This window comes from Pleurodeles waltl, chromosome 8 (assembly GCF_031143425.1).
Source record: "Pleurodeles waltl isolate 20211129_DDA chromosome 8, aPleWal1.hap1.20221129, whole genome shotgun sequence".
Taxonomy (NCBI): domain Eukaryota; kingdom Metazoa; phylum Chordata; class Amphibia; order Caudata; family Salamandridae; genus Pleurodeles; species Pleurodeles waltl.
The window spans coordinates 1,352,293,475-1,352,320,362 of NC_090447.1; the positions used below are offsets into that span (position 1 = coordinate 1,352,293,475).

Consider the following 26,888-nt stretch of genomic DNA (forward strand, 5'->3'; position numbering starts at 1 on the left):
CCGGCCCTGACCTGTCCTGAGCTGAGGTGACTCTTACTTTTAGAAATCCTCCATCTTGCAGATAGAGGATTCCCCCAATAGGATTAGAGATGTGCCCCCCTCCCCACAGGGAGGAGGCACAAAGAGGGTGTAGCCACCCTCAGGGCCAGTAGCCATTGGCTACTGCCCTCCCAGACCTAAACACACCCCTAAATTGAGTATTTAGGGGCTCCCAGAACCGAGGAAGGTAGATACCTGCAAACTAAAGAAGAAGAAGGACTGATGACCTGAAGCCCTGCAGTGAAGACGGAGATGACAACTGATTTGGCCCCAGCCCCACCGGCCTGTCTCCCTACTTCGAAGAAAAACTGCAACAGCGACGCATCCAACAGGGTCCAGAGACCTCTGAAGCCTCAGAGGACTACCCTGCATCTAAAGGACCAAGAAGCTCCCGAGAACAGTGGCCCTGTTCAAGAAACTGCAACTTTTTGAAACAAAGAAGCAACTTTTAAAGCCCACACGTTTCCCGCTGGAAGCGTGAGACTTTCCACTCTGCACCCGACGCCCCCTGCTCGACCCGCGGAAAACTAACACTAAAGGGAGGACTCCCTGGCGACTGCGAGCCTGTGAGTAGCCAGAGTTGACTCCACTGAGCCCCCACAGCGACGCCTGCATAGGAAATACAGAGGCTCCCCTGACCACGACTGCCTGCTTCAAGGAACCCGACACCTGGAAACCACACTGCACCCACAGCCCCCAGGACCTGAAGGAACCGAACTCCAGTGCAGGAGCAACCCACAGGCGACCCTCTGCCTAGCCCAGGTGGTGGCTACCCCGAGGAGCCCCCCCTGTGCCTGCCTGCATCGTTGAAGAGACCCCCGGGTCTCCCGATTGATTCCGATTGAAAACCCGGCGCCTGTTTGCACTCTGCACCCGGCCGCCCCTGTGCCGCTGAGGGTGTACTTTCTGTGCCTGCTTGTGTCCCCCCGTGCCCTACAAAACGCCCCTGGTCTGCCCTCCGAAGTCACGGATACTTACCTGCTGGCAGACTAGATCCGGGGCACCCCTATTTCCATTGAAGCCTATGTGTTTTGGGCACCACTTTGACCTCTGCACCTGACCGGCCCTGACCTGCTGGTGTGGTAACTTTGGGGTTGCCTTGAACCCCTAACGGTGGGCTACCTTGGAACCAACTTTGAACCCTGTAAGTGTTTTACTTACCAGTGAACTTAACAAATACTTACCTCCCCCAGGAACTGTTGATTTTTGCACTGTGTCCACTTTTCAAATAGCTTATTGACATTTTTGCCAAAACTGTACATGCTATTGTGATAATTCAAAGTTCCTAAAGTACCTAAGTGAAATACCTTTCATTTAAAGTATTGTTTGTAAATCTTGAACCTGTGGTTCTTAAAATAAACTAAGAAAATATATTTTTCTATATAAAAACGTATTGGCCTGGGATTGTCTTTGAGTGTGTGTTGCTCATTTATTGCCTGGGTGTGTACAACAAATGCTTAACACTACCCTCTGATAAGCCTACTGTTCGACCACACTACCACAAAATAGAACATTAGAATTATCTCTTTTTGCCACTATCTTACCTCTAAGGGGAACCCTTGGACTTTGTGCACACTATTTTTTACTTTGAAATAGTATATACAGAGCCAACTTCCTACATGCACCTAGCATCATTTGGAGTGCAGGGCCCATTGGCTGGTATTAAACACGGTCTATTATGCCCCTTCTCCAATACCAATTCCATATACTAAATTCAAGCAACTGTGCATGCTGAGGAAAGTGTCTGCTGATATGCATGGGGTGAGCTCCCTGAAGTTCAGGTAATTCTTGTTGGGCCAGTGAATTTTCCAATTAGAAGCCATTTGCCTGGCTAATACATCATCTCAGCAAGCAGAAATGCAGACTGGACAGGAAGTGGTCTGCATTTTGGATACTGACAATAGGAGGAAGGGGGATGATCCAAGTTAATTAGGGGATCTCTTACAAAGAGCTACTCTGCGCAGCTAGGGCTACAGAGCTTTTTTTCTATGTCATTCAATAAGAAGGAGCATCAGTGCATTCATCCATTCAAAGAAGACCATGAAATGCCCACGAAAGCATTAATCTTTATATTAAGTGTAGCCAAATAACAATCAAGTGTGCTAATTCAAGTCAGTCATACATGTAACAAAACAAATGTTCTTTTTTTTTTTAAAATATAACACACTTTACCTGAGGAAGATCATGCCCATTCTGGAAATTGTGGCAGGAGAAGCACTGCTAAGATCATGGGTTTCAAACAAAAAATTAACGTTGGGACCAAACTGGATTCTCTCTCCACTCGGCATAGTGAGTAGTCTGTTGTCATCCAGAACAGAGTTCAGTGATTCAATCCATTCTGGATCGATGTCACCATCACAGATTATCCACGAGCTGACCTCTATAAACAAAGGAAACATTGTAAAATATCTGCTTAAAGATTTTAATAGATTAACAAGGACAAAAAAAGTCTGTGATGCAAAGAAAAAATACATAATACTATGAACCTTGCGTAACCATGCCCAAAACATTGTCTCCAAAGTCCTCAAATTATGAGTGCTATGTAGGGACAGCCGGGGTCGGGGCTACAGCCCGTTTAATCTCCCTTGACACTGCAACTAGAGAAGCTTCAAGACCTCCAAACAACTCCTGGTTTCAGCTTAGAATTACATGTTCTCTTTTTTTCACTCCATCGGATAACCCGACTTACTCCCTGATCTGGACCATTATTTTGATGCCAGTTCCATAGTCCCATAAGTGGAAGTACATGGCCATTCACTCCTAATTAATTCCCTCAGGCTCCCTGTGGGAAACTAGACCTCTTGATATCTAACAACCATAGAGTTTAGGTACCTGTTACTTGCCTTTGTCTGTCGTATCCTATCATGACTATATTTGTAACTGCTAGGATACTCATTTTTGTTTTGATAGTTGTCTCTACTAGCTATCAGGAGTCTTGATGCTTTGTTTCATTCACAAAAGCTTATCAACCCGGAAAGAATGCACTATTGACAATTAATCATTCTGAACCTTTCCACTCAAGACACTCCCTTCACAGCTTTGCTTTTGTTGCAACACCACTACAGTGAGCACAGAGCTGTCAGCGTGATCACAATCTTGTTTTTCCAGTGGCCATAGGCCACATGATATCTGTCAAAGAAGGTGTTGACATCACTTGAGTTCAGTACTGGTTTGAGAAACTACACCACAATATTAAATTTTGTGAAAGCACAACAAATCTGTGTGTCCTAATAAATGTGCAGCTGTAGTGTATTGAGCTTCTGGGTCCTTTTGAAGGGGAATGATGCAATTCTGATGACACACATATGGAAGACACTAGCTGTCATACAACAATCCATACTCATGACAGAGCTACATAAAATGCAAATAACTGTTTTATTTGTGTCAGATCTTTAGTTTTGTCTACTGTATGTGTAAAAGTGCAACTTATGCAAGGATTACCCTAAGAGTTAAGTTGTTTGAAGGACACTGGGATCCATTGTTTCCTTCAAAGAACTTACTGCTTGGGATCTATTGTGTTATTTTTATTTTCCTGGCTGATGCGATATGCTCAGCCAGCAAGGAAAAGGGAGAGTATGGGATTTTGTCAAGGAAGGTTGTAATCCTAATTCATTAGCAACACAAAAGGATGATGGATGGAGTGCTGACACTTTTTGAACACTCATCCGCAGTCACAGATCTGGGTTTAATCCATTGTGTTTTGCTCACCATGCCACCCCAGTTTGGACCCAGTCATATGCAAATTAGTCTTGACCCTGTTCCTCATGGGAACAGTACAGCCCGAACCGCCAGGCCAGGTCCTCCCTGGACCGGAAACAAGCATCCTGGGAACAATGGATTTAACCCAGATCTGTGTTTGAAAAGTGTCAGGACTCCGTCCATCATCTTTGCTGTGATCTAATTCATGCCCGCTTCCTAATGTGAAATTTCATCAGCATAGTGTATGAATCAGTAAAGAGTTCAGAAAAAGTGAACTGCTCGGAATTCTGTCATATTTAAACATAATGGTGTCTCTGCTAGATCAAAAACGCCTTAGTAGTCTCACCTAGGGAAGCTGTCCGCCGTGAAGGGATACTTAAAAGTTCACAGATATTTGAGAACCATTTTACAAAAAAGATACTTCCCTTCATGATGTTAGTTCAGGTAACACCACTTCTAGGTGTCTTGAACTGTCTTGATAACAACCTCAACATTGGCATATGGTCCTATTGCTCATCAAAGCATTCCTGCCGAGATGCCATTGCAGGACCAGGAAGATGCAAGAAACTATAACAGTACTAGACTGACTGATCTTTATCCTATTAGAATGTGATTAATTGGATAACTATGTCACCTATTGTAGGAAGCTGACTCTCTATTTAGTGCACTAAAATGAAGTACACTGTGCAAAGTCCAGTGGATCCCCAATTGGTTTGACAGAGGCTAAAGTAGATAGGACTAATGCTCTATTTATTGTAGAGTGGGTGGGCAGTTAGGCTTGTCAGAGGGTAGTGCTAAGAATTTGTTGTACTCACAGAGACAATCAATGAGGCACACACTCAAACAATAAATCCAAGACCCATTTAAAAAATAACAATGTAGGAGGGCTCCTTTTGGCTTGGTTATCCCCTCCCCAACACACTTATTGCCTGATATCAAATGCTAACTTGACTGAGTGTGTGCTGGGATCCTGCTAACCAGGCCTCAGAACCTGTGTTTTTTTCCTAAACTGTATCATTGCTCCCACAATTGGCACACCTCTGGCACACAGCTAAGTCCCTTGTAAAAGGTACCAGTGCTACCAAGGGCCCTATGACCAAGGAGGGTCTCTAAGGACTGAAACATGTATTATGCCACCCTAAGGGACCCCACATCAACCACATGCACACTGCCATTGCAGCTTGTGTGTGCTGGTGGGGAGAAAAAGGTAAAGTCGAAATGGCATCCCTCTCTGGGTGCCATGCCCACAAAGCACTGTCTGTGGCGTAGGTAAGTCACTCCTCAAGCAGGTCTTACAGCCCTAAGGCAGGGTGCACTATACCACAGATGAGGGCATAGCTGCATGATCAATGTGCCCCTACGGTGTCTAAGTCCATTCTTAGACATTGTAAGTGCAGTGTGGTCATACTGAGTACATGGGCCGGGAATTTGTCATTATGAACACCACAGCTCCATGATGGCTTCACTGAAGGCTGGGAAGTATGGTATCAAACTTCTTAGCTCAATAAGCCCACACTGATGCCAGTGTTGGATTTACTGTAAACTGCACACAGAAGACATCTTAGAGATGCCCCCTGAAACTTTATTGCAGGACTGACCAGTCTGTGCCAGCCTGCCACTAACAGACAAGTTTCTGACCCCCTGGGGTGAGAGCCTTTGTGCTCTCTTAAGTCAGAAACAAAGCCTGCTCTGGGTAGAGGTGCTTCACATACCCCCCTCGCAGGAATTGTAACACTTGGTGGTGAGCCTCAAAGGCTCAGGTCTCCTGTTACAGTGCCCCATGGCATTCCAGCCAGTGGAGAGCACCACCCCCCTCTCACTCCCCTCAGGACAAGGACCCACTCTTGACGGCAGGTCTGGCGGGAAAATTAGGTAAAACAAGGAGGGATGCCACTTCAGCTAGGACCACCCCTAAGGTGTCCAGAGCTGAAGTGACCCCCTCCTAGCAGAATCCTCCATCTTGGTTTGGAGGAGAGGGACCAATAGGAATAGGAAGGTGCCTCCCTCCCCAAAGGAAGTGGGCACAGGAAGGGTGTAGCCACCCTCAATGACAGTAGCCATTGGCACTCTGACCCCTGTAACGGCCCTACAACTAGTATTTAGGGGCACCCCGGAATGTTACTCACCAGATTCCTGGCGACCACAAGAAAGAAGAATTACTGCCAAGCCGACCCCAGCAGTGAAGACTATAGACGACAACTGACTTGGCCCCCGCCTACTAACCTGTCTGCAGCTTCAAAGACCCCTGCTCAAAGAAGGTGATGCATCCTACAGGACCATCAACCTCTACAAACCCCCAGAGGACTGCCTGCCAGCAGAGCACCAAGAACTCCTGAGGACAGAAACCCTGTTCAGAAGAAACCTCCAAAAAGGACTTCAGAACCACCCCGGATCGCAAGCCCTGCCCACTCTGCACCCAACAGCCATGGCCCGAATCCAGGTGGCCCATCAGTCCAGAGAAGTTCCCCAGGCGATTCCGACCTCAAGTCCACCCTGGGTTGACCCCTCCTGGCCAACACAATGACGCCTGCAGACTGAATCCGGAGGATCTACTGACCACGACCAGATCCGACTAAGATTCCTGATGCCAAAGGAGACCTCTGCACCCGTAGCCTCCTGGCCTTAGGGGATCTGACTGACAGTCCAGCAACATCCATCAAGCAAATTCTCTGCCTGTCCAGCCTTTGGTTTCCCGGATCCGACCCCCTGGGCCCAGTCTGCAGCATCTTTTGTGACACCTGGAGTCCCCTATTGAAAAGCACTGGGTGCCCAGCTCTGTGTTTGCACACTGCACCCGGACGCTCTTGAGCTGCTGAGGGTGTGTTTGTTGTGAACCTGTGGCCCTCCTGGTGCTAACCTAAAACCCCCAGGCCTGTGTCCGGGAACAGCGGGTACTTACCTGCAATCTGCTTTCTACCGAGCACCCCCAGTTCTCATTGGATTTCATTGTAAACCTGACCCTAACTTTGACATCTACACCCAGCCCATGCCATGCTGCGTGTGGTGCACTTTTGGGGTCAGTCTAAACTTTGGCCTGTTGACATCCTAACTCCCCAAGACTGGAATCGTAAGTCATGTACTTACCTGTAAACTATGCTAACACTTTTCACCCTAAGACTCTATTGACCATTGGCCTGGAGTTTGTCAGTGAGTGTGTGCCTCATTTCTTGTCAAATGCTTTGCACTACCTTTGATAAGCCTAACTGCTCAACCACACTACCACAAAAGTGAGCATCAGTATTATTTACTTTGGCCTCAGTTAAGCCTCTGGGGAACCCCTGGACTCTGTGTGAACTATACCTATTTTTGGTATAGCATATACAGAGCCCGCTTCCTACAATGTTACAGAAGGCAAGTAATTTGCTCATATGGTAGGGAATTCAAGCTGCAGATTCCTTACCTTTAAATAGCTACCCGAGCCATATCCTCCTGGTGGTAAGCTGCGGACAAGTTCTTCCAAACTGGAATGTCCTGCAGTACCGCATGGACGAAATGCCCATCCCTGCAGACCTGATTATCAAGGCAGTACTGTTGGCAAACGTGTGAAGGGATGACCACACTGCTGCCTGACAGATGTCCAGGACAGGGGCTCCATGAGGTAACGCCGTGGTGGCAGCTTTTCCCCTGGTGGAATGTGCTCGTAAACCCTCAAGAGGCAACTTTTTAGCCAGGGCGTAGCAGATCTTTATACAGTAAATAACCCAGCGCAAAAAGGTTTGTTTCTGTATTGCCTGAACTTTCTTTGGTCCCCAAGAGTTGGCCATCCACGTGGAACTCTTTTTTGCAGTCAAGGTGGAACGACAATGCTCTTTTTGGGTCCAGTTGATGGAGGCGGTTCTCTTCCTTAGACGGATGCGGGGGAGCAAAGAAGGTGGACAGGGTTACAGTTTGTCCCAAATGAAATGGGGTCACCACCTTTTAGAGGAAAGAGGCACAGGTCTGGAGCACTTCCTTAACAGGAAATATTTTGAGATATGGCAGCTTCGATGACAAGGCCTGAATTTCACTCACCCTCCGGGCAGATGTTATTGCCACTGAGAAGGATATCTTGAAGGGAAGCAGCCAAAGGGGACAATTGTGCAGTAACTCGAAGGGAGCTTACATGAGGTATGTGAGAACTAAATTAAGATCCCACTGAGGCATGATAAAGGGCGTAGGGGGAAACCTATGTACCAGCCCTTTTCAAAACCTATTTACAACAGAGAACTTAAATAAAGAGGATTGGTCAGGTAGCTGCAAAAAAGCAGATAGAGCCAACAGACAGCTCTTAAGAGTGCCCAGAGCAGAGCCCTGCTGGGCAAGAGACAGAATGAAAAGAAGAAAATCAGAGAGAGAAGCAGAAAGATTATCTGAAGCCTTTAATGTACAATACTTTACAAATCTTTGCCAACGGCAGGCATATACCGTTCTTGTGAAAGAACGCCTGGCTGGTAAAATAACATTACAGCCTTGGGGAGGAAGGTCAAAGGCTGTCAACTGTTGCCACTCAATCTCAATGCATGAACGCACAGAGTTGACAATTTCGGGTGGAGAACCCTCCCCTGCTGCTGTGAAGGAAGATCCTCCCGAAGGGGCAGTCTGATCGAAGGATCAATGCTCAACTTCAGAAACTCTGGATACTAGACTATCCGTGCCTAGCCGGAGCCACCAGGATTACTTGGGCCTGGTCCGTCTTGATCTTCTTGAGAACTCTAGGCAGGAGTGGTATGGGCAGAAAGGCATACAGGAAGCCTGAGCTCCACTCAGGATGAAAAGTGTCACTGAGCAATTGCCACCTTGGAAAAACCAATGCTCTCCTAACTGCTGAAAGAGACCTTGTACCATCTCCGGATGGAGACGTCACTCGTGAGCTGCTAGGCATTGATGACTGAGTTTGTCCGCCCTGGCGTTCAGAGAACCAGGCAGGTGCTGAACCACCAGGTTTATGCCCTGCTGTTCCAGCCATGCCCAGAGAAGCAGGGCCTCTTGACAAAAGGTCCACAACCCAGTTCCCGCCCTGCTTGTTGCAGTACCACATGGCAGTGGTGTTATCTATGAACAACTGCACTAACTTCCCCTTGACAAAGGGAAGAAATGCTTTCAGTGCTAGTTAGATTGCCAGAAGGTCCAACATGTTAATGTGGAGTCTGGATTCCACCGGAGACCAGAGTCCTCTGATCTCCAACTCTCCCAGATGGCCCCCACTTCACAGAAGTCATACATCTGTCACTACTGTAAGGTGTGGTTCAGGAAGGGAGAGGGGTGTACCTCTGAACCAATTGAGGTTCAAAATCCACCACTGCAGGTTTAAGGCCTCTGAGATCTGGACCATGTCAGAAAGGATTCCCTGATGCTGCGCCCACTGGAACATCTGTTCCTACTGCAGAGCCCGCATATGCCATCTGGCATGATTTACCAGCAAGATGCAGAAGGCCATGAGGCCCAGCAGCCTCAGATTCAGTCTCACTGAAACTCAGGATAGAGGCCAAAACATCGGTATCATAGCCTGAATATCCTAGACTCATTGCTTGGAAGGATAAGAGTGAAACTGCACTGTATCCAGAACAACCCCTATGGAAGTCAGCATCCGAAAGGAAGTCAGGTGTGACTTTGGCATGTTTACAGTGAACCTCAGCAAATGCAGAAGGTTTGCCATAGTCTGGAGGTGGGAGACAAATGCTTGGGGTAAGCTCACCTTCGACAGCCAGTCATCGGGTTAAGGCAAGATTGAAACGCCTGACGGGCGCAGATGAGCTGTGACCACTGCCATCACCTTAGGGGAACACCCAAAGGGCACTGGTATGGCCAAGTAGCAGCACAGTGAACTGAAAGTGTTTGTGGCCTAACTTGAACTGCAGGTAACACCTGTGGGCCGGCAGGATGGGAATATGAAAATACGCATTCTGTAAGTCCAGCGCTACCAACCAGCCTTCTAGGTCTAAGGCAGACAATGTAGGAAAGTGCCCCTTTTGGTATGGTTACCCAACACCCCACACTTTTTTGCCTGATATTGATGCTAACTTGACTGAGAGTGTGCTGGGATCCTGCTAACTAGGCCCCAGGACCAGTGTTCGTTCCCAAAACTGTATCATTGTTTCTACAATTGGCACACCCCTGCAGCTAAGTCCCTTGTAAACAGTACCAGTGGTACCAAGGGCCCTGCGACCAGGGAGGGCCCCTAAGGGCTGCAGCATATGTTGTGCCACCTTAAGGGACCCCTCACCAAACACATGCACACTGCCATTGCAGATTGTGTGTGTTGGTGGGGAGAAAAGGTAAAGTCAACATGGCATCCCTCTCAGGGTGCCATGCACACAACCCACTGCCTGTGGTATAGGTAAGTCACTCCTCTAGCAGGCCTTACAGCCCTAAACCAGGGTGCACTATACCACAGGTGAGGGCATAGCTGCATGACCAATATGCCCCAACCGTTTCTAAGTCCATTCGTAGACACTGTAAGTCCAGTGAGCCATACAGAGTACACGGGCTGGGAGTTTATCATTATAAACTTCACAGATCTATGATGGCTCCACTGAATGCTGTGAAGTTTGGTATCAAACATCTCAGCTCAATAAACCCACACTGATGCCAGTATTGGATTTACTGAAATTCACCCAACACTCTAGTGTGCGACTGACCAGTCAATGCCAGCCTGACACCACCAAACCAGTTTCTGACCCCATGGGGTGGGGTAAGAGCCCTCGTGCTCTCTGGAGTCAGGGTCAAAACCTGCAGGAACAGTGGTGGAGAACCTTTTTCTCATGCTGACCTAGGGCACTCCCAACCATGGGAGATACCGGCCCCCGGACCAAGCCACATTTTTTTGTGGCAGATCTGGAGGGACAATTAGTAAGCACTATAGTTAGGGGTAAGTAGCTAGAAGTAGTTTTTAGTTCATAAAAGAAATTCCCAATCTTAGTAACAAAATGAGCAGCTCAGAGAACATGGTTGTGAAGCTTAACCTCACCCCAAACCTCCATCTTTGGATGAGAGAGTTAAAGTCCCTCTGCAGACTCAAACAAATTAAAACTGGTTTCAACTCTACCAAGGCTGATCTCCAGGAACTCTTAGCAGAGTATGCAAAGAACACCCTAATGAGGAGGAAGACCCCAACTCAGATGGGGAAGAAGTTAGGGATCAGGAGGATGAACTGCCCCCTCCTAACCTAACTGGGGAAGACAGTGCCCCTGACTTTAAGGATAGTACTCACAGGTTCTGGGTCTACCACAGGGGAGTCCAGTTCCTCTGGGAACATTGAGGGCAGCCCCAATGAAGAGGACCTCCTTTTAGCAAGGATGGCCAAAAGACAGGAGAGACAGCCTCTGGCTGTAGAAAGGCAGAGATCGGAAATTGGTGTAGCACTCATTAATGGTGGCAGCAATTTAGTTTTTAGGGACAGAGAGCACTCTGACACTCCTACAATCCCCAAAGGGATGGTCCCCAAGTTTGAAGAAGGTGATGACATCACCAAGTCTGTACGATGGCCTTTGAGAAAAACAGCCCACCCAGGACTGTAAAAGGACCAGGAGAAAAGCCCTAGTTGAGGGACTTCAGAAACAACCCAGACATCCAGCCAGAGTTCTACCATTGTCCTGCAATCGACCCTTGAACTGACTTACCTCCTGCTTCTAAGGGCATCCTTGAGCACAGCTACAGGATCACAGATTCGCTCTGCACCCGGCAGCCCTGTGCCCTGCACCGAAGAAACTGCTGTGCCCTATGAGACCCCCACCTTTGCGACCTCCCATCCCAAGGGCACCCCCTGGATTGACCTTTAAACGTACCTATGCAGTGCTTTTCCAAGTGTTCCCTCTCAGTGGCCCTGCACCACCTCCAGAGACTTTTCCCGCTGCTCCCGCCAGAACCGGGAGTTGCCTGAACTCCTCCAGTTGGCACTGGGTGCCCACCGACAACCTTGACCAACCTGCAAAAGACTAACTCTGTAAACCTACTGTGTGATTTTATATGTATTTTTAAAGGTTATCTTCCATTGATTCCATTGTGCCTAATTACACAAAAAGATTATTGTTATTAAACTTAAAAAAATTCTATCTCGAAACGTACTTAGCCACTTCTGATGATCTTGGTCTTAAATTTTATATACAAATCTGAAGTGTTTTTATAAATTGGTCTCAAGTTATTCCTCCGAGTGTGTGAGTTACAAGATTGATGCTGTGAGTACAACAAATGCTTTGCACTTCTCTAAGATTGGCCTAACCTCTTGACCAAGCTACTGTAAAAATTAGAGAATTAGGTGGTGTAGTTTTTAACCGTGTAAACCAATGTGTGGTTGCCTGGACTCTCTGCAGTGTGCCTAACTTTGCACACTACGTAGAGAGCCAGCACCCTACACTCCGGGGTCGCCACACGTGGGTGGGACAATTCATTGCTTAGGACTATGAAAGGAAATCCCCTACTAGAGAACCTTATTTTATATGTAAACTTTCTTTAGACTGCTATTTAATGTTACTGTGGGACTCCCACTTCGATGACAGGGAATGATTCAAGCATGTGAATTTAAGAAAGATCCAATTCTGGAGAATGGTATTTTCCCGTAAGAGACTGGGGAGGTTTTTTCCCAGTTTACTGAGGGGCCCGGATACCCATCATGTATGAGTACTTTCAATGCTCTCTAAAAAGTGATAGATCTTTTTAACTAGTCAGCCAGGGATAAGCAAAGATGGCTCCTTTCCTTGGATGAGAAGCGGTTACTGTTGTACAATAACAGAATTCTAAATGAACAGCCAAGTACTCCGTAGGTTTGAACAACTACAGAAAAGAAACTAAGGACAAATGGTGCATAGTGTTTCCAGAATGTTTTTTTAGTTATTTTGGGCACATTAGATAACTCTAAGCTAAAGATACTATTTTGTTTGAAAAAGCGGTCAAGCATGTCCACAACAGCTGGAACAACTGATGGGGCCAGTATTGTAACACATCACTTCAAAATCATTGGGGTACTACATCTGGCCATAAAAGCAAGAGGGGGCACGCCAGCCCTAACAAAAGTAACTGGAAAACTATAATTTTCTAAGATCAGCTCATAAGGGAGGCTTTGAGGACATGGCTTTGAGACTCCGGCACAACCTATTCCTTCAGAACCTTCAATGGTGGATATGCTGTTGACTATAGGGGAGTCTTCTCTGTCTGTCAACAATCTAAGAATGGCACAGTCTACACTAGGGTTAAAAACAGGAAAGGACTGATTTCCAGAAAATATCCAACAGATACAATGTAGTAAAACAATCAGCCAGGTTATCTCCAGGGCCATAACGAAACTTCAGCCCACTGTACAACATCTTCAGTTGGACGGCAAGATGATGATGGCTAAGACAGAGAATGAAGAGAGTCTAGTCACATGAAAAAATCATCATAATGGTGGGGGTACTGCATTTCATTGAAGGCCCCTAGGGCAGAACTCTTTGTAGAGGACTAGGTACAAAAGTTTAGAGGTCTCATGTCTCATGTCCTTCTCTGTAAAGATAGCTCACTGGGTGTTAATTTTGCCATATCATTGGGAAGCCACAGACTTACATCTGATGTCCATTGCTGATGATTGCACCCAAATTATGATATTTGAAAGTGTGATGGAACATTTTAAGGTTAATATGTCGCATTGGCATCAACTGTTATTCTCATTATTAAGAAGGCATTGAAAGTACAAAATGATGCTCTTACCAAGATTAATTTCAATACTGCAGAATATACTGTCCTGGTTGCCACTGACTTATTTTCTGTAGTTGGAGGGGGATACTTCTTTGGGATGAGAGGGCCCCACAAATATCACTGGCCAAAAGGCACCACAGTGTCTATGATGGGGGGGGATAACACTCTCAGATATACAGGACCAGTAGTACTGAAAGACTGGATGTTCTCTCACCCGGAAGAAATTTACATGCAAGTCGACAGAAGGCTCAAGGGCATTAGAGGATGCCTGGCATTGATTTATGATGTTACCCCCGCCACCGCCACTCACACATAGGTTACCAGAACCAACACAGATGGTGGGCTACACACACAGCATGCTGGCAGGGTGCATTACAAATTTACTCTGGTGTTTTCAGGAGTGGGATGCTATATAGACATCTACGACCAGAGATATGTGGGACAAATCTTGAATGAAAATCTCTGAGAAGCTCAGGAAACCATATAGTAAAATGCTGGAGGTTAAAATATATATCTAAATCACAATATGAAAAGATACAAAGGGATCATGCATGAAATTCAGGAATACTCCTACGTAGAAAGTACAGGGTTTATGGAACCTCTTAATTGTAAGTGATCTCACAAATATAACATTCAGTAATAACCCCCTTGATAAGATGGCTCAGATGAAGGCAAAATGTGAAATCAATTTGAGCCCTGTGGATGACTCAGACTGGACGGAAGCTAAATGGGGACCAAAGGAAGAAGCCATAAAGGCTGGCTTGCAGATGGTACAACTTAAGCTTCTACATTGAACATAACAGAACTCATGCCTGGTTATGTTGTTGTACACCTGCCCCAGAGATGTGGTAGGGTGAGGTCAATATTCCACACATGAGGGGAGTCGAAAATCACAGAATTCTGGCAGAGGGTGGTTGGTAGCTCCTGAGTAGTCTCTGACACACCAGTGGTATGGGATACTAAAATCATGTTGCTGGGAACCTGGGGAGATCATTCATCATCAAAATATAAAAAAATACTTTTCAATACTGGCCTTGGAGTTTTGAGACGTAACATAGTCAACCTGTGGGAAAGTAGCCTCATCTCAAGTTTTTGGGATTGGTACTGTATGGATGCATGCAGGGCTGCCGAAAAGAAACTGCATAGTTGAGGATGTCCATGTAAATTCACAGGTAGGCTTGTTTGTGTTTTATTGGCTCCCATGAACCATAATGCCATGTGATAACCTTTGAGGATACATTGGCTTATACTTAGCAAGCAACTATGACATGTATTTTGGTCTCTTATTAGATAATCCTACGCATCTGCTGCAGATGGCACTAGCCAAATGATATGGTATCCAACAATATGTACAGGCATTCTTATGATGTCTCAAAAATGATATAAATTGCAGAACATATCCACTGTGCTTTTTGTACTGGTTCACTGAAAACAATAAAAATTATATGAAAACAAAACAAAGTATAGTAATCCAAGAACAACAGTCCCTTGAACTTCTACAAAAGATATTGCTGGAAGTGTGCAATCTAAACCAACGCAAAAAAACCTCAAAACCCACAACCTAATGGCAGAGAAACGTACTGGTAGTGGTACTTGACCTGGGACAATTGACCAGTCCAATGGAATAGAGTAATATTTGTTGCAATTGGCCGCAGCACAACAGAATTGTAGATGATTGCCCTTTTGGGCCCCTTAGGTGTATTGCTACATGCACTACATGCAAGGTAAACAGTGGTGCAGTGTAAGGGCAATGAAATAATGCATAGTTATATACAATGGACCATTGTCCTCTGCTTCCATCTTACATTGGCTCACAACTCCATCTTGTCGAGTCTGGTTCTGTGCGTGAAGCACTGTTCTGTGTTTTTCCACAAGCTTCTGCAAACTGCAGGGTGGGGTGTTTTTCTGGTCAACTTCGCTCCATCTGCCTGGTACGGAGGGCGCTATTTACATTCCACCAGCTATCAGTTAGGACAGTGGGATGCGCCTGTACTCAAGGAGGAATGCAAGCTTCACCTTGGAGCCCTCTTCTGGGAACCTGGCCCGTTCCGAGGAGATGTCTTGAAGGGTGAACAAGGTACCGCCGATTGCACAATTTGTAAAGGAGGGGGTCTTTTTCTCGAAAAGACCCATGGGCATTAGTAAATACTATAAAGGTCAGGAGCCCTTATGAACTAGCTCAGGAACTCTCTTCTGGGTTGGACGCAACGCAAGGAGGACTGATTGTACCGAACGAGACTCCCTGCGCAAGTCGATTTGGGTTCCCCGGCTTGGTGTACGGCGGAAGGATGCAGAATCTTTTTTCGGTGAAGCCTTTCATTTTATAGTCATTTGAGCATATTGTGTGTGTATGTGTAGTATGAATTTATTCTTGCAGCTACTTTAAGGTTATTTTTCATGATATCGCAGAGTGCTTATATTTGTGCAGTTATTCTCATGTTATTTTGTATGATATATTCTTGCAATCATTCTCATGTTATTTTTCATGATATTTTAGTGTGGTCAGTTTTGCTATATGAGAACTTGTCCCATAAATAAACTTGATTATTCTACTTATTACGGTGTTTGAGAGTGACTGTTTCACGTTGTGCCCTAAATTGTCCTGAAGTGCATAGTTCTGTTATTCTGAAGTGTAAAGCAACACATTAGGACAAGTGGACTTCTACCAAAAACTCCCTTTGTCGGTAAAACAGTATTACCCACTATTTCAATGCAAATAATCACCTCCAAAAAGCAGGTGCATATTGTAGGAAGCTGGCCTGGTGTGTGGTGGACACCTATGGTGTTTGCACCTTATACCAGTTCCAGCCAACCCCTATTAGTGAATGAAGACAGTGTCTAGGAAGCCAGGGCTCTCTAGTGGTAGCTTTGGTGAGCAGGCAAGACTTATCTAGGAGTGTAAAGCGCCTGCAATATCACAGCAGTCACACAGCAACTTATCACACCTGAAAGGAACCACACTGTGTTGCAAAAATAAAAGTATTTTATTATAGTAACACTGAACTAGATTACTTATAGACAGTCCCCCAACTGGAGATAAGTAAACACTATGTATACACAGTAATTATTAGGAATTAGCCAAAGGGAACAACACGCGTTGGCAAAAATGAGAGATAGTTAGGGCCCTGTGGGGGGGCCAAACCATATACTAAAGTAGTAGAATGTGAAGTGAAGTCCCTCACCCAAGGATGTGGAGTAGTTAGAGGGGAGCTGGGAGAACTCGGGATCCCAAGAGTTGAGTACCTAGGTGACCCACAGCGACCAGGAGAGCAGAGGTAAGTCCCTGATCTTCCCAAAGACCAACAAGGGGACTTGAAAAGAAGATTGCAAGACCAGGACCAGTCCAGTGGAACGCAATGGTGGATTCTGAAATAAGAGGACCTGAAAAAGAAGAGGACAGAGTCCAGGCCACACAGAAGTGTCTAGACGCGGCAGGAGCCACTATCCAACCTTCTGTGGATGACGATCCGGGTCGATGGGGAAAAAAAGATCAGCTGTGGAGCCCAGGAGCTGCAGAGAGATCCTTCGAGTCATGCAGAAGATGTCCCACGCCAGTCACAGATGGTCAGTTGGACCATCAACAAGCCTTGCTTTGAAGTTGGAGCAAAATAAGATTTGCAGGGAAGAAGAGGACCAGCAAGGTCCAGAAGACTCAACCCCTGGAGTTGGGAGAACCAGCAGAAGGAGTCGCAGCCCCCACAGGCAAACCACTGGCAGCAGGCACAGTAAGTTGCAGTTAGGTCCAATCAGCACACCTGGAGTGGAGTTCCACATCACATCACTGGAGCAGCAGAGAAGAGACTCTCCTAGCAAGGATGAAGTGCTGGAGACCAGGGCTACTTGGAGCCTGAAGATCCTTTGGAGCAGGAGTCAAGAAGCCTTGGTTGCTGCAAGAGTTGCTGTGCACAAGGGTACTGTCCTGCAAGAGAGGCAAGGGCTCACCGTCTCCCAAGATGGAAAGCAGGTAGAGAGGGATCAAGGGGATCACTCACACCCACCACCTGTGTTGGAGATTCCACCGGGAGCCGGATGGGAGAAGATCCCAGCAGCCGGTCATCATTGCCTTTGGTGCCTGCAGATGCAGGGGAGTGCCTCCTTCACTCCAAGGGAGATTCCTTCTTGCTTCTTTGGTGCACCTGAAGTCTTGTCGACCCCAGAGGATGCACAGCTATAGAAATGTTGCAATTGCTGAAAGGAGCCAGAGAAACAATGTTGCAATGCAAAGTCACCTCAGGAGTTGCAGGCTTGTTTGGTTCCTGAAGAGTCAAGTAGCGGTTCTGGTTGACAGGAGCAGAAGAGGTTGTTGCAAAGGAGTCCTGGTGGAGTCTTGTATGCCGAATCTAGAGATCTAAGATCAAGGGAGTTCCTAAAAAGCCTTAACAGGTGGCTATGTCACTCTGCAGGGTGACCACCTATCAGAGGGGGGTCACTGACATCAGTCACCTGTCCTGACCAACCAGATGCTCCCTAGGGCCTCCTGGAGGAGCTCTGGCCACCACCCCTGGGAAGGTGATGGACAGGGGAGTGGTCACTCCCCTTTCCTTTGTGTGCTTTCGCACCAGAGCAGGGACGGAGGGTCCCTGAATTGGTGCAAACCGGACTATGCAAGGAGGGCACTAAATGTACCCTTCAAAGCAAACCACTGGCATGGGGATGTTACCCCTCCCCAGCCATGTAACACCTATTTCCAAGACAGTGGGTGTTGCCCCCCTCTCCCACAGAAAAGCCTTTGTTCTTCCTTCCCCTGCTTGAGCTAATCAAGCAGCAGGAGGGCAGAAATCTGTTTGAGGGGCTGCAGCAGTGCGGGCTGCCCGCAAACCCTGAAAGACTGGTAGGAGCCCCCAGATTGCATGGAATCATGCCACCAATACTGGCATTAGTATTGGGGTATGATTCCGGCAAGTTTGACACCAAACACGCCAATGTTAGGAGTTACCATTATGTAGTTGGACCACAGTGTGGTCAGTACACAGGAAAAATGCCTTCCTAGCACTTATGAAGTCCAGTGCATTGGAACTAGAGTTTGTAGGGGCAACTCTGCTCATGTAGAGGTGCCCTCACACACAGAAACATGCACTCTGCCTTCTGGGCTAGGAGGGCCTACCACAGGGGTGACTTCCAGTGACCTGGTGGAGTGAGCAGCAGTGAAAGGGTGCATACACCTTTTCATGTAGGCTGCAATGGCAGGGCGAGTTTGTATGGGCTCCGATGGGTGGCACAATACATGCTGCAGCCCATGGGGGACTACTGGTGTATCAATGCCCTGGGTACCCAAGTACCATATACTAGGGACTTAAAGGGTATACCAGTATTCCAACTGTGGGGTGTAAAGAGTACCAAAGTAACCAACTTTAGAGATGAGGGCACAATCACTGGGATCCTGGTTAGCAGGATCCCAGTGAAGTAAGACTAAACACACTGGTAAACAGGCAAAAAGTGGAGATAACCACGTCAAAAAGAGTGACTTTCCTACACATATATACCAGAAAAACAAGCCAATATTTGAGGAAAATTTGTGAAAATCAATGCAGTAACACATTCAGCATGTTATTTCCTGTTACACTCATAATAGCCAAATAATGCTGTTGTGACCGTGCCAAATGTATTGCCAGAATTTTCGATAAGACAAGCAGGATTTAAGAGATGTAGTAAGGTATAGGATACATCAGATCATAATCCTCAATCTGCTGAGCCTGGGTATCATAGAAGGATTAAAGAAAATAGGTAAGGGGGCACAGCCCTGTGAACTGACCTAAGTATTCAATGATGACTGGTAGAACTGCTCGGTGTACAATATACTTAACAGTACCTCATGCACATATCTCAACCCATCTTAATTGGAAGAACATTCTTCTAATCAGCTAATTATATTAACTTTGGATAACTGTTTAGAAGCAATTATCTCCATGAACATAAACTGGTAAACCAGGCTTATAATTGCATTCTGGATCACCACAGTTTTGGAGGTGTATATTTCCAGGAACTTACCTTGGGGTTCTCGCACTACTTGCCGAGCACTACTCGTGAGTACACCATCTGACCATTCTCTGGTATCCATGTCAATATGTCCAAGCAACTGATGTCGAGGCATGGCCTTGGGATTCATAGTATACTGCTTTACAATTTTGCCAACTTTACCAAGTGCAGCCCTCAGCATCTTCCAAAGTGTAGATTTTCCAGCACCACTTGGGCCAACAATAACAACGCCCATTCTCTGTCGCAGCTGTTCATATAATTCCAAGGCTTTTTTAATCTGGTGATAAAAAATAAGTTTGAAACTCAATATCATTGTGATTGCAAATCAAATATTTCAATAACGTTCCTTTTTTAAAGAAATAAAGAAAATAAACTTAAAGGGGCCACAAATAGTTTATGCTAGTAAAATGAAAGATGACTAGCATTAAAACTAGTCCTCCATTAATAAAATAGAGCGCTCTCTCATTAATATGTAAAAATGCCTTTGGGATATTGCCAACCAGTTAAAAACATCACTTGGTGACAGATATCCCATCTGCTGAAATCTAAATCCCATTGGAAATAAATGGGTTTTAGATTTCGGCAGATGGGATAACTGTCACCATTGCGCCAGAGTAACCAGTCTGAGAGTTCTAAGTCAGGCCCTGAGTGGTGTTTTAACCGGTTAGTAATATTCCTTAAAGTTTTAAAAGTTATACATACATATATATATATTTTTTTACTGAAAAATATATATTCATTATATATCATATTTCAATATATATTTTCACTAAAAAATATATATTCATTATATATCATATTTCAATATATATTATCACTGAAAAAGCCAAAGGTTACATGGACATTATAGTTAGTTCTGAATTTACTCATAGAAAACCATAGAAATCCAGCAATTATAATTAGAGTTCTTTTAAGTAACCATAACTCACGCCCTAAGGTAACTATAAGTCACGCCCTTGCCGTGCACAGTTTTCTTATCAATAATTATATTGCAAATGTTGCAGTGATAATATCAAAGATGCCATAAAAGATCTCATCAACTATATAATATGTGGAGTAATTAGCTGTGCATGGCGAACGCACAAGTTATAGTTATATTAGGGCGCAAGCTATAGTTACTTAAAAGAACTCTAACTATTACTGCTAAATGTCTATGGTTTTGTACAAGTACATTTAGAACCTAACTAGAACGTCCCTGTAACCTTTGTTTTTTTCCAGTGAATTTCTATGGTTATTTAATGTAGAGCAATTTTAATTACTATAAGTTATTCCAACTCCCGGCTGTGCGCAGCAGGGGTTGGACGCAAGGCCTGGCCTGGCCTGCAGCCAAGCCCTTATAACCACGTGCCCTGCGCCATGCACGTCCTTTGGCCGTGGGCATCCCAGGTTGGCCACAGGGCCTGTCTCTGTCAGTGGATCTGTGAGTGGGTGCATGAGTGTTTGAGTGGGTCTGAAAGTGGGTGTGTGTGAGTCTGAGTGGGTGTGAATGGGTGCATGAGTATCTGAATGGGAAAGTGGGCACATGCGTCTCTGAGTGCATGTATGAGTGAATTAATAAGTGTATGAATGAGTCTGTGGTTTTTCTTTCAAACCTTTCCATATTTGAGAATAATTTGTGATAATTTGCAATATCGCACATGGTGACACAAAATTATTTTAAACCTATAATTGTGCCCCAAAAACATACCTATATCACACCCCTGGGGTCAGGGTACCTTCATCCTGACCCCTTATGCCACTTTCAATTTGGATTTTCACCCCAGGGACTGTGTCCCGTGAAATAAAATGGCAGCCGCAACTTTGTAGTCAGGTTGCGTTCAGTCAATTGCAATGCTTCTTTTTGCACATGTACTCACAAAAAATTAGCACATTTTGCAAAATATCCGTGAAGTCATCGTAATCAGATATATAAAAAATAATTTTCCCTTCAATATGTCAGAAACTAATGAAAGGATTTACACCAAATAAGCAAAAGCATGATATGCACAGGGAAAGCTAGCTTTCTGCCAAATTTGGTGCAAATCCGCCCAGCGGTTCGGGCTGTAGATATGCCTAAAAGTCCTATGGTAATTAACATGGAAACGCAACTTTTTTCACCCTCCCCTATTTTCTCTGTCCCTGCTTTACAGATCACACCGAAACCTTCTGTGCGCAAAAGATCATTGCAACACTTTTTTGGGAAATTTTTTGTGAAGATTTGTCAAACGGTACTAAAGATACAGGTAGGTCAAAAAATGCTGTTTCTATGAAACATGGTCCTAACTCTAACTACCTAGTGGCCACCGCCACTAGGGGATATATAAAATATATATATACACACTACACACACACAAGCTTGTTGTAGGGATCTGAAATAAACACAAAAACAATATAGTGTAACTCCACACAACAGTGTGTGTGTGTGTGTTTATACAAACACAGACAAATATTAACATACATTATATATACACACATATATATATATATATATATACACACACATATATATATATATATATATATATATATATATATATATATATATATATATATATATATATATATATATAGAAAATGGCACTTACCCAGTGTACATCTGTTCGTGGCATGAGACGCTGCAGATTCACATGCTTTGCACATCCCGCCATCTAGTGTTGGGCTCGGAGTGTTACAAGTTGTTTTTCTTCGAAGAAGTCTTTTCGAATCACGAGATCGAGGGACTCCTCCCCTTTCAGCTCCATTGCGCATGGGCGTTGACTCCATCTTAGATTCTTTTCCCCGCAGGGGGTGAGGTAGGAGTTGTGTATTATAGCAATAGTGCCCATGCAATGGAGTAAATATGTATGTACATAAGGTGGTTTAAAGCAATATATTTACAAATTTATAAATGTTCAAGATCAACTTCAAACGGCTACAGGCTCCCGGGGAGGCGGGCGGGCGCATGTGAATCTGCAGCGTCTCATGCCACGAACAGATGCACACTGGGTAAGTGACATTTTCCGTTCGATGGCATGTGTAGCTGCAGATACACATGCTTTGCATAGACTAGTAAGCAGTTATCTCCCCAAAAGCGGTGGCTCAGCCTGTAGGAGTTGAAGTTGTTTGAAATAAAGTTCGTAGTACTGCTTGTCCTACTGTGGCTTGTTGTGTTGTTAACACATCCATGCAGTAATGCTTGGTAAACGTATGAGGCGTAGACCATGTGGCTGCCTTACATATTTCAGTCATTGGAATGTTTCCTAGAAAGGCCATAGTAGCACCTTTCTTTCTAGTTGAGTGTGCCTTTGGTGTTATAGGCAGTTCTCTTTTTGCTTTGAGATAACAGGTTTGAATGCATTTAACTATCCATCTGGCAATGCCTTGTTTGGATATTGGATTCCCTGTATGAGGTTTTTGGAAAGCAACGAACAGTTGTTTTGTTTTTCGAATCTGTTTTGTTCTGTCAATGTAGTACATTAATGCTCTTTTGATGTCTAATGTATGTAGTGCTCTTTCAGCTACCGAATCTGGTTCTGGAAAGAACACTGGTAGTTCTACTGTTTGATTTAAGTGGAACGGTGATATGACTTTTGGTAAGAACTTAGGATTTGTTCGTAAAACTACTTTATGCTTGTGTATCTGAATAAAGGGTTCTTGTATGGTAAATGCCTGTATTTCACTTACTCTTCTTAGAGATGTGATGGCAATTAGAAACGCTACTTTCCATGTTAAATATTGTATCTCACATGAGTGCATGGGTTCAAACTGTGGACCCATGAGCCGTGTTAAGACAATGTTGAGGTTCCACGAAGGAACTGGTGGTGTTCTTGGTGGGATAATTCTTTTTAGGCCCTCCATAAAAGCCTTTATGACTGGGATCCTAAAGAGTGAAGTTGAGTGCGTAATTTGCAGATAAGCTGAAATTGCGGTGAGATGTATTTTAATGAATGAAAAAGCTAGCTTTGACTTTTGTAAGTGCAGTAGGTAGCTGACGATGTCTTTACCAGATGCGTGTAAGGGTTGAATTTGTTTATTATGGCAATAATAAACAAATCTTTTCCACTTATTTGCATAGCAATGTCTTGTGCTTGGTTTCCTAGCTTGTTTTATGACCTCCATACATTCTTCTGTAAGGTTTAGGTGTCCGAATTCTAAGACTTCAGGAGCCAAATTGCTAGATTCAGCGATGCTGGATTTGGGTGTCTGCTCTGTTGTTTGTGTTAACAGATCTGGTCTGTTTGGTAGTTTGACATGAGGCACTACTGAGAGGTCTAGTAGTGTTGTGTACCAAGGTTGTCTTTGTTTTGACTCAATTTGTTTACTAGATATGGAAGGAGTGGGAGAGGGGGAAAAGCGTATGCAAATATCCCTGACCAACTCATCCATAACGCATTGCCCTGAGACTGATCCTGTGGGTACCTGGATGCGAAGTTTTGGTATTTTGCGTTTTCTTTTGTTGCAAATAGGTCTATTTGTGGTGTTTCCCATCTTTGGAAGTAAGTGTTTAGTATTTGGGGTTGAATCTCCCATTCGTGGATCTGTTGGTGATCCCGAGAGAGATTGTCTGCTAGCTGGTTCTGAATTCCTGGAATGAACTGCGCTAATAGGCGAATGTGGTTGTGAATCGCCCAATGCCATAATTTCTGTGCCAGGAGACACAACTGTGTTGAGTGTGTTCCTCCCTGTTTGTTCAGATAATACATAGTTGTCATGTTGTCTGTTTTGACAAGAATGTGTTTGTGGATTATTATAGGTTGAAATGCTTTCAGCGCTAGAAATACTGCCAGTAGTTCTAAGTGATTTATGTGAAACTGTCTCTGCTGAGTGTCCCATTGTCCTTGGATGCTGTGTTGGTTGAGGTGTGCTCCCCACCCTATCATAGAGGCATCCGTTGTTATTACGTATTGAGGCACTGGGTCTTGAAAGGGCCGCCTTTTGTTTAAATTTATAGTGTTCCACCATTGAAGCAAGGTGTATGTTTGGCGGTCTATCAACACTAGATCTTGAAGTTGACCCTGTGCCTGTGACCATTGTGATGCTAGGCACTGTTGTAAAGGCCGCATGTGCAATCTTGCGTTTGGGACAATGGCTATGCATAAGGACATCATGCCTAGTAGTTTCATTACTGTCTTTACTTGTATCTTTTGTTTTGGGTGCATGGCCTGTATTACATTGTGAAATGCCTGTACCCTTTGTGGACTTGGAGTGGCAATCCCTTTTGTTGTGTTGATTGTCGCTTCTAAGTATTGTTGTATTTGACACGGCTGAAGGTGTGACTTGTTGTAGTTGATTGAGAAACCTAGTTTGTGAAGGGTTTCTATGACATACTTTGTGTGTTGTGAACACCGTTCCTGCGTGTTGGTTTTTATTAACCAATCGTCTAGGTACGGGAACACATGTATTTGCTTTCTTCTGATATGAGCAGCCACTACTGCAAGGCATTTTGTAAAAACTCTTGGCGCAGTTGTTATCCCGAATGGCAACACTTTGAATTGGTAATGTACCCCTTGGAATACAAACCTTAAGTACTTTCTGTGTGAAGGATGTATCAGTATATGGAAGTACGCATCTTTTAAGTCTAGTGTTGTCATGTAGTCTTGTTGTCTGAGCAATGGGATTACGTCCTGCAGTGTCACCATGTGAAAGTGATCTGATTTGATGTAGATATTTTATGTTCTGAGATCTAATATAGGTCTTAGAGTTTTGTCTTTTTTGGGTATGAGAAAGTATAGTGAGTAAACTCCTCTTCCTCTCTGATGAATTGGTACCAACTCTATTGCATCTTTTTGCAACAACGCTTGAACCTCCAGTTGTAGAAGATTCATGTGTTGTTTTCCCATATTGTGTGTTTTCGGAGGGACATTTGGAGGGAATTCTAGAAATTCTATGCAATAACCATGCTGGATAATGTCTAGGGCCCACGTGTCTGTTGTTATTTCTTCCCAGTTTTTGTAGAACTTGGATAGTCTCCCCCCCACTGGTGTTATGTGTTGGGGATTTGTGACATCGAAGTCACTGTTTATTTTGTGGAGTTTTGGGACTTTGGAACTTCCCTCTACTGTTTGGGAACTGTCCCCTTCTATATTGTCCCCGAAAAGTTCCCGACTGGTATTGGCTCTGATAAGTGGGCCTTGTTTGTGAGGTTGTGGGTTCTGTGCTTTGTCCTCGAAACCCCCTCGTAACTGTGATTTTCGAAATGTGCCTCTGCTCTGTGGGGAGTAGAGTGCGCCCATGGCTTTGGCCGTATCCGTGTCCTTTTGAAGTTTTTCGATAGGAGTGTCCACCTCCGGCCCAAACAACTGCTGTCTGTTAAATGGCATATTCAGCACGGCTTGTTGTATTTCCGGCTTGAATCCAGATGTACGCAGCCATGCATGTCTCCTTATTGTTACTGCTGTATTTACAGTCCTAGCAGCTGTGTCTGCTGCATCCATTGCTGACCGTATCTGATTGTTCGAGATACTCTGTCCTTCCTCCACCACTTGTTGTGCTCTCTTTTGGAACTCCTTGGGCAAATGTTCTATAAAATGTTGCATTTCGTCCAAATGAGCCCTATCATATCTTGCCATCAAGGCCTGTGATTTGGCAATGCGCCATTGGTTGGCTGCTTGTGCCGCCACTCTTTTCCCAGCCGCGTCGAACTTACGACTCTCTTTGTCTGGAGGTGATGCATCTCCTGAGGTGTGTGAGTTCGCCCTCTTGCGTGCTGCCCCTACCACCACTGAGTCTGGTGTTAACTGTTGTGTGATGTACACAGGATCTGTTGGTGGCGGTTTATATTTTTTCTCCACCCTTGGAGTTATGGCCCTTCCTTTCACAGGCTCCTCAAACACTTGTTTGGAGTGTTTTAGCATTCCAGGTAGCATGGGGAGGCTCTGGTACTGGCTATGTGTGGATGACAGTGTGTTAAATAGAAAGTCGTCTTCAATTGGCTCTGCATGTAGGCTGACATTATGAAACGCCGCTGCTCTTGACACCACCTGTGTGTAGGCAGTACTGTCCTCAGGTGGTGACGGTCTAGCTGGATAACAGTCGGGACTGTTATCTGACACTGGCGCATCATAAAGATCCCACGCGTCTGGATCATCCTGACTCATTCCTGTATGAGTTGGGGACTGCATCATTGGTGGAGTGGCTACTGGTGATGGTTGTGGAGAGCGTTGGGGAGATGGTGGCGGGGTTACTTGTCTTGCCACATTTGCCTGTGGCTGCTTGTCTTTCTCTTGGAAGGCAAGTTTCCGTTTCATTCGTATCGGAGGGAGAGTACTGATCTTCCCGGTCTCCTTTTGAATGTGGAGCCTTCTTTGGGTGTAATCTGGCTCCATTGTCTCTAGCTCTTGTCCAAATCTATGTGTTTGGATTTGTGAGGACAAGCCTTGTTCCTCTGTGTAGGAACTCGTTTTCGGTTCCGAGGCCGGATGTTTCGGTACCGAAATTTTTTCGGCTACTTTTTTCGGTTCCGACAACACTTTTTTGCTCTTCGGCGTAGTGATCTCTCGGTGCCGACTTATTTCGGTGCCGAGATTGCTCTGACCCGGTGTCTCAGGGTCGAGTCTGCTCTGTGCCGGTAT

General features: G+C 45.0%; 1 protein-coding gene across 2 annotated transcripts in view; it reads right to left on the reverse strand.

The window, feature by feature from the left end:
• The window catches only part of DYNC2H1 (dynein cytoplasmic 2 heavy chain 1), a 1,541,159-nt gene that overhangs the window by 1,043,826 nt on the left and 470,445 nt on the right, over positions 1 to 26,888 (reverse strand). For both annotated transcript variants that reach the window (XM_069202358.1, XM_069202357.1), the window contains exons 38-39: positions 19,372 to 19,636; positions 2,212 to 2,419 (exon numbers count right to left, since the gene is read on the reverse strand). In XM_069202358.1, coding sequence (XP_069058459.1) covers positions 2,212 to 2,419; positions 19,372 to 19,636 — 473 coding nt within the window. The remainder of the gene's footprint in view (positions 1 to 2,211; positions 2,420 to 19,371; positions 19,637 to 26,888) is intronic.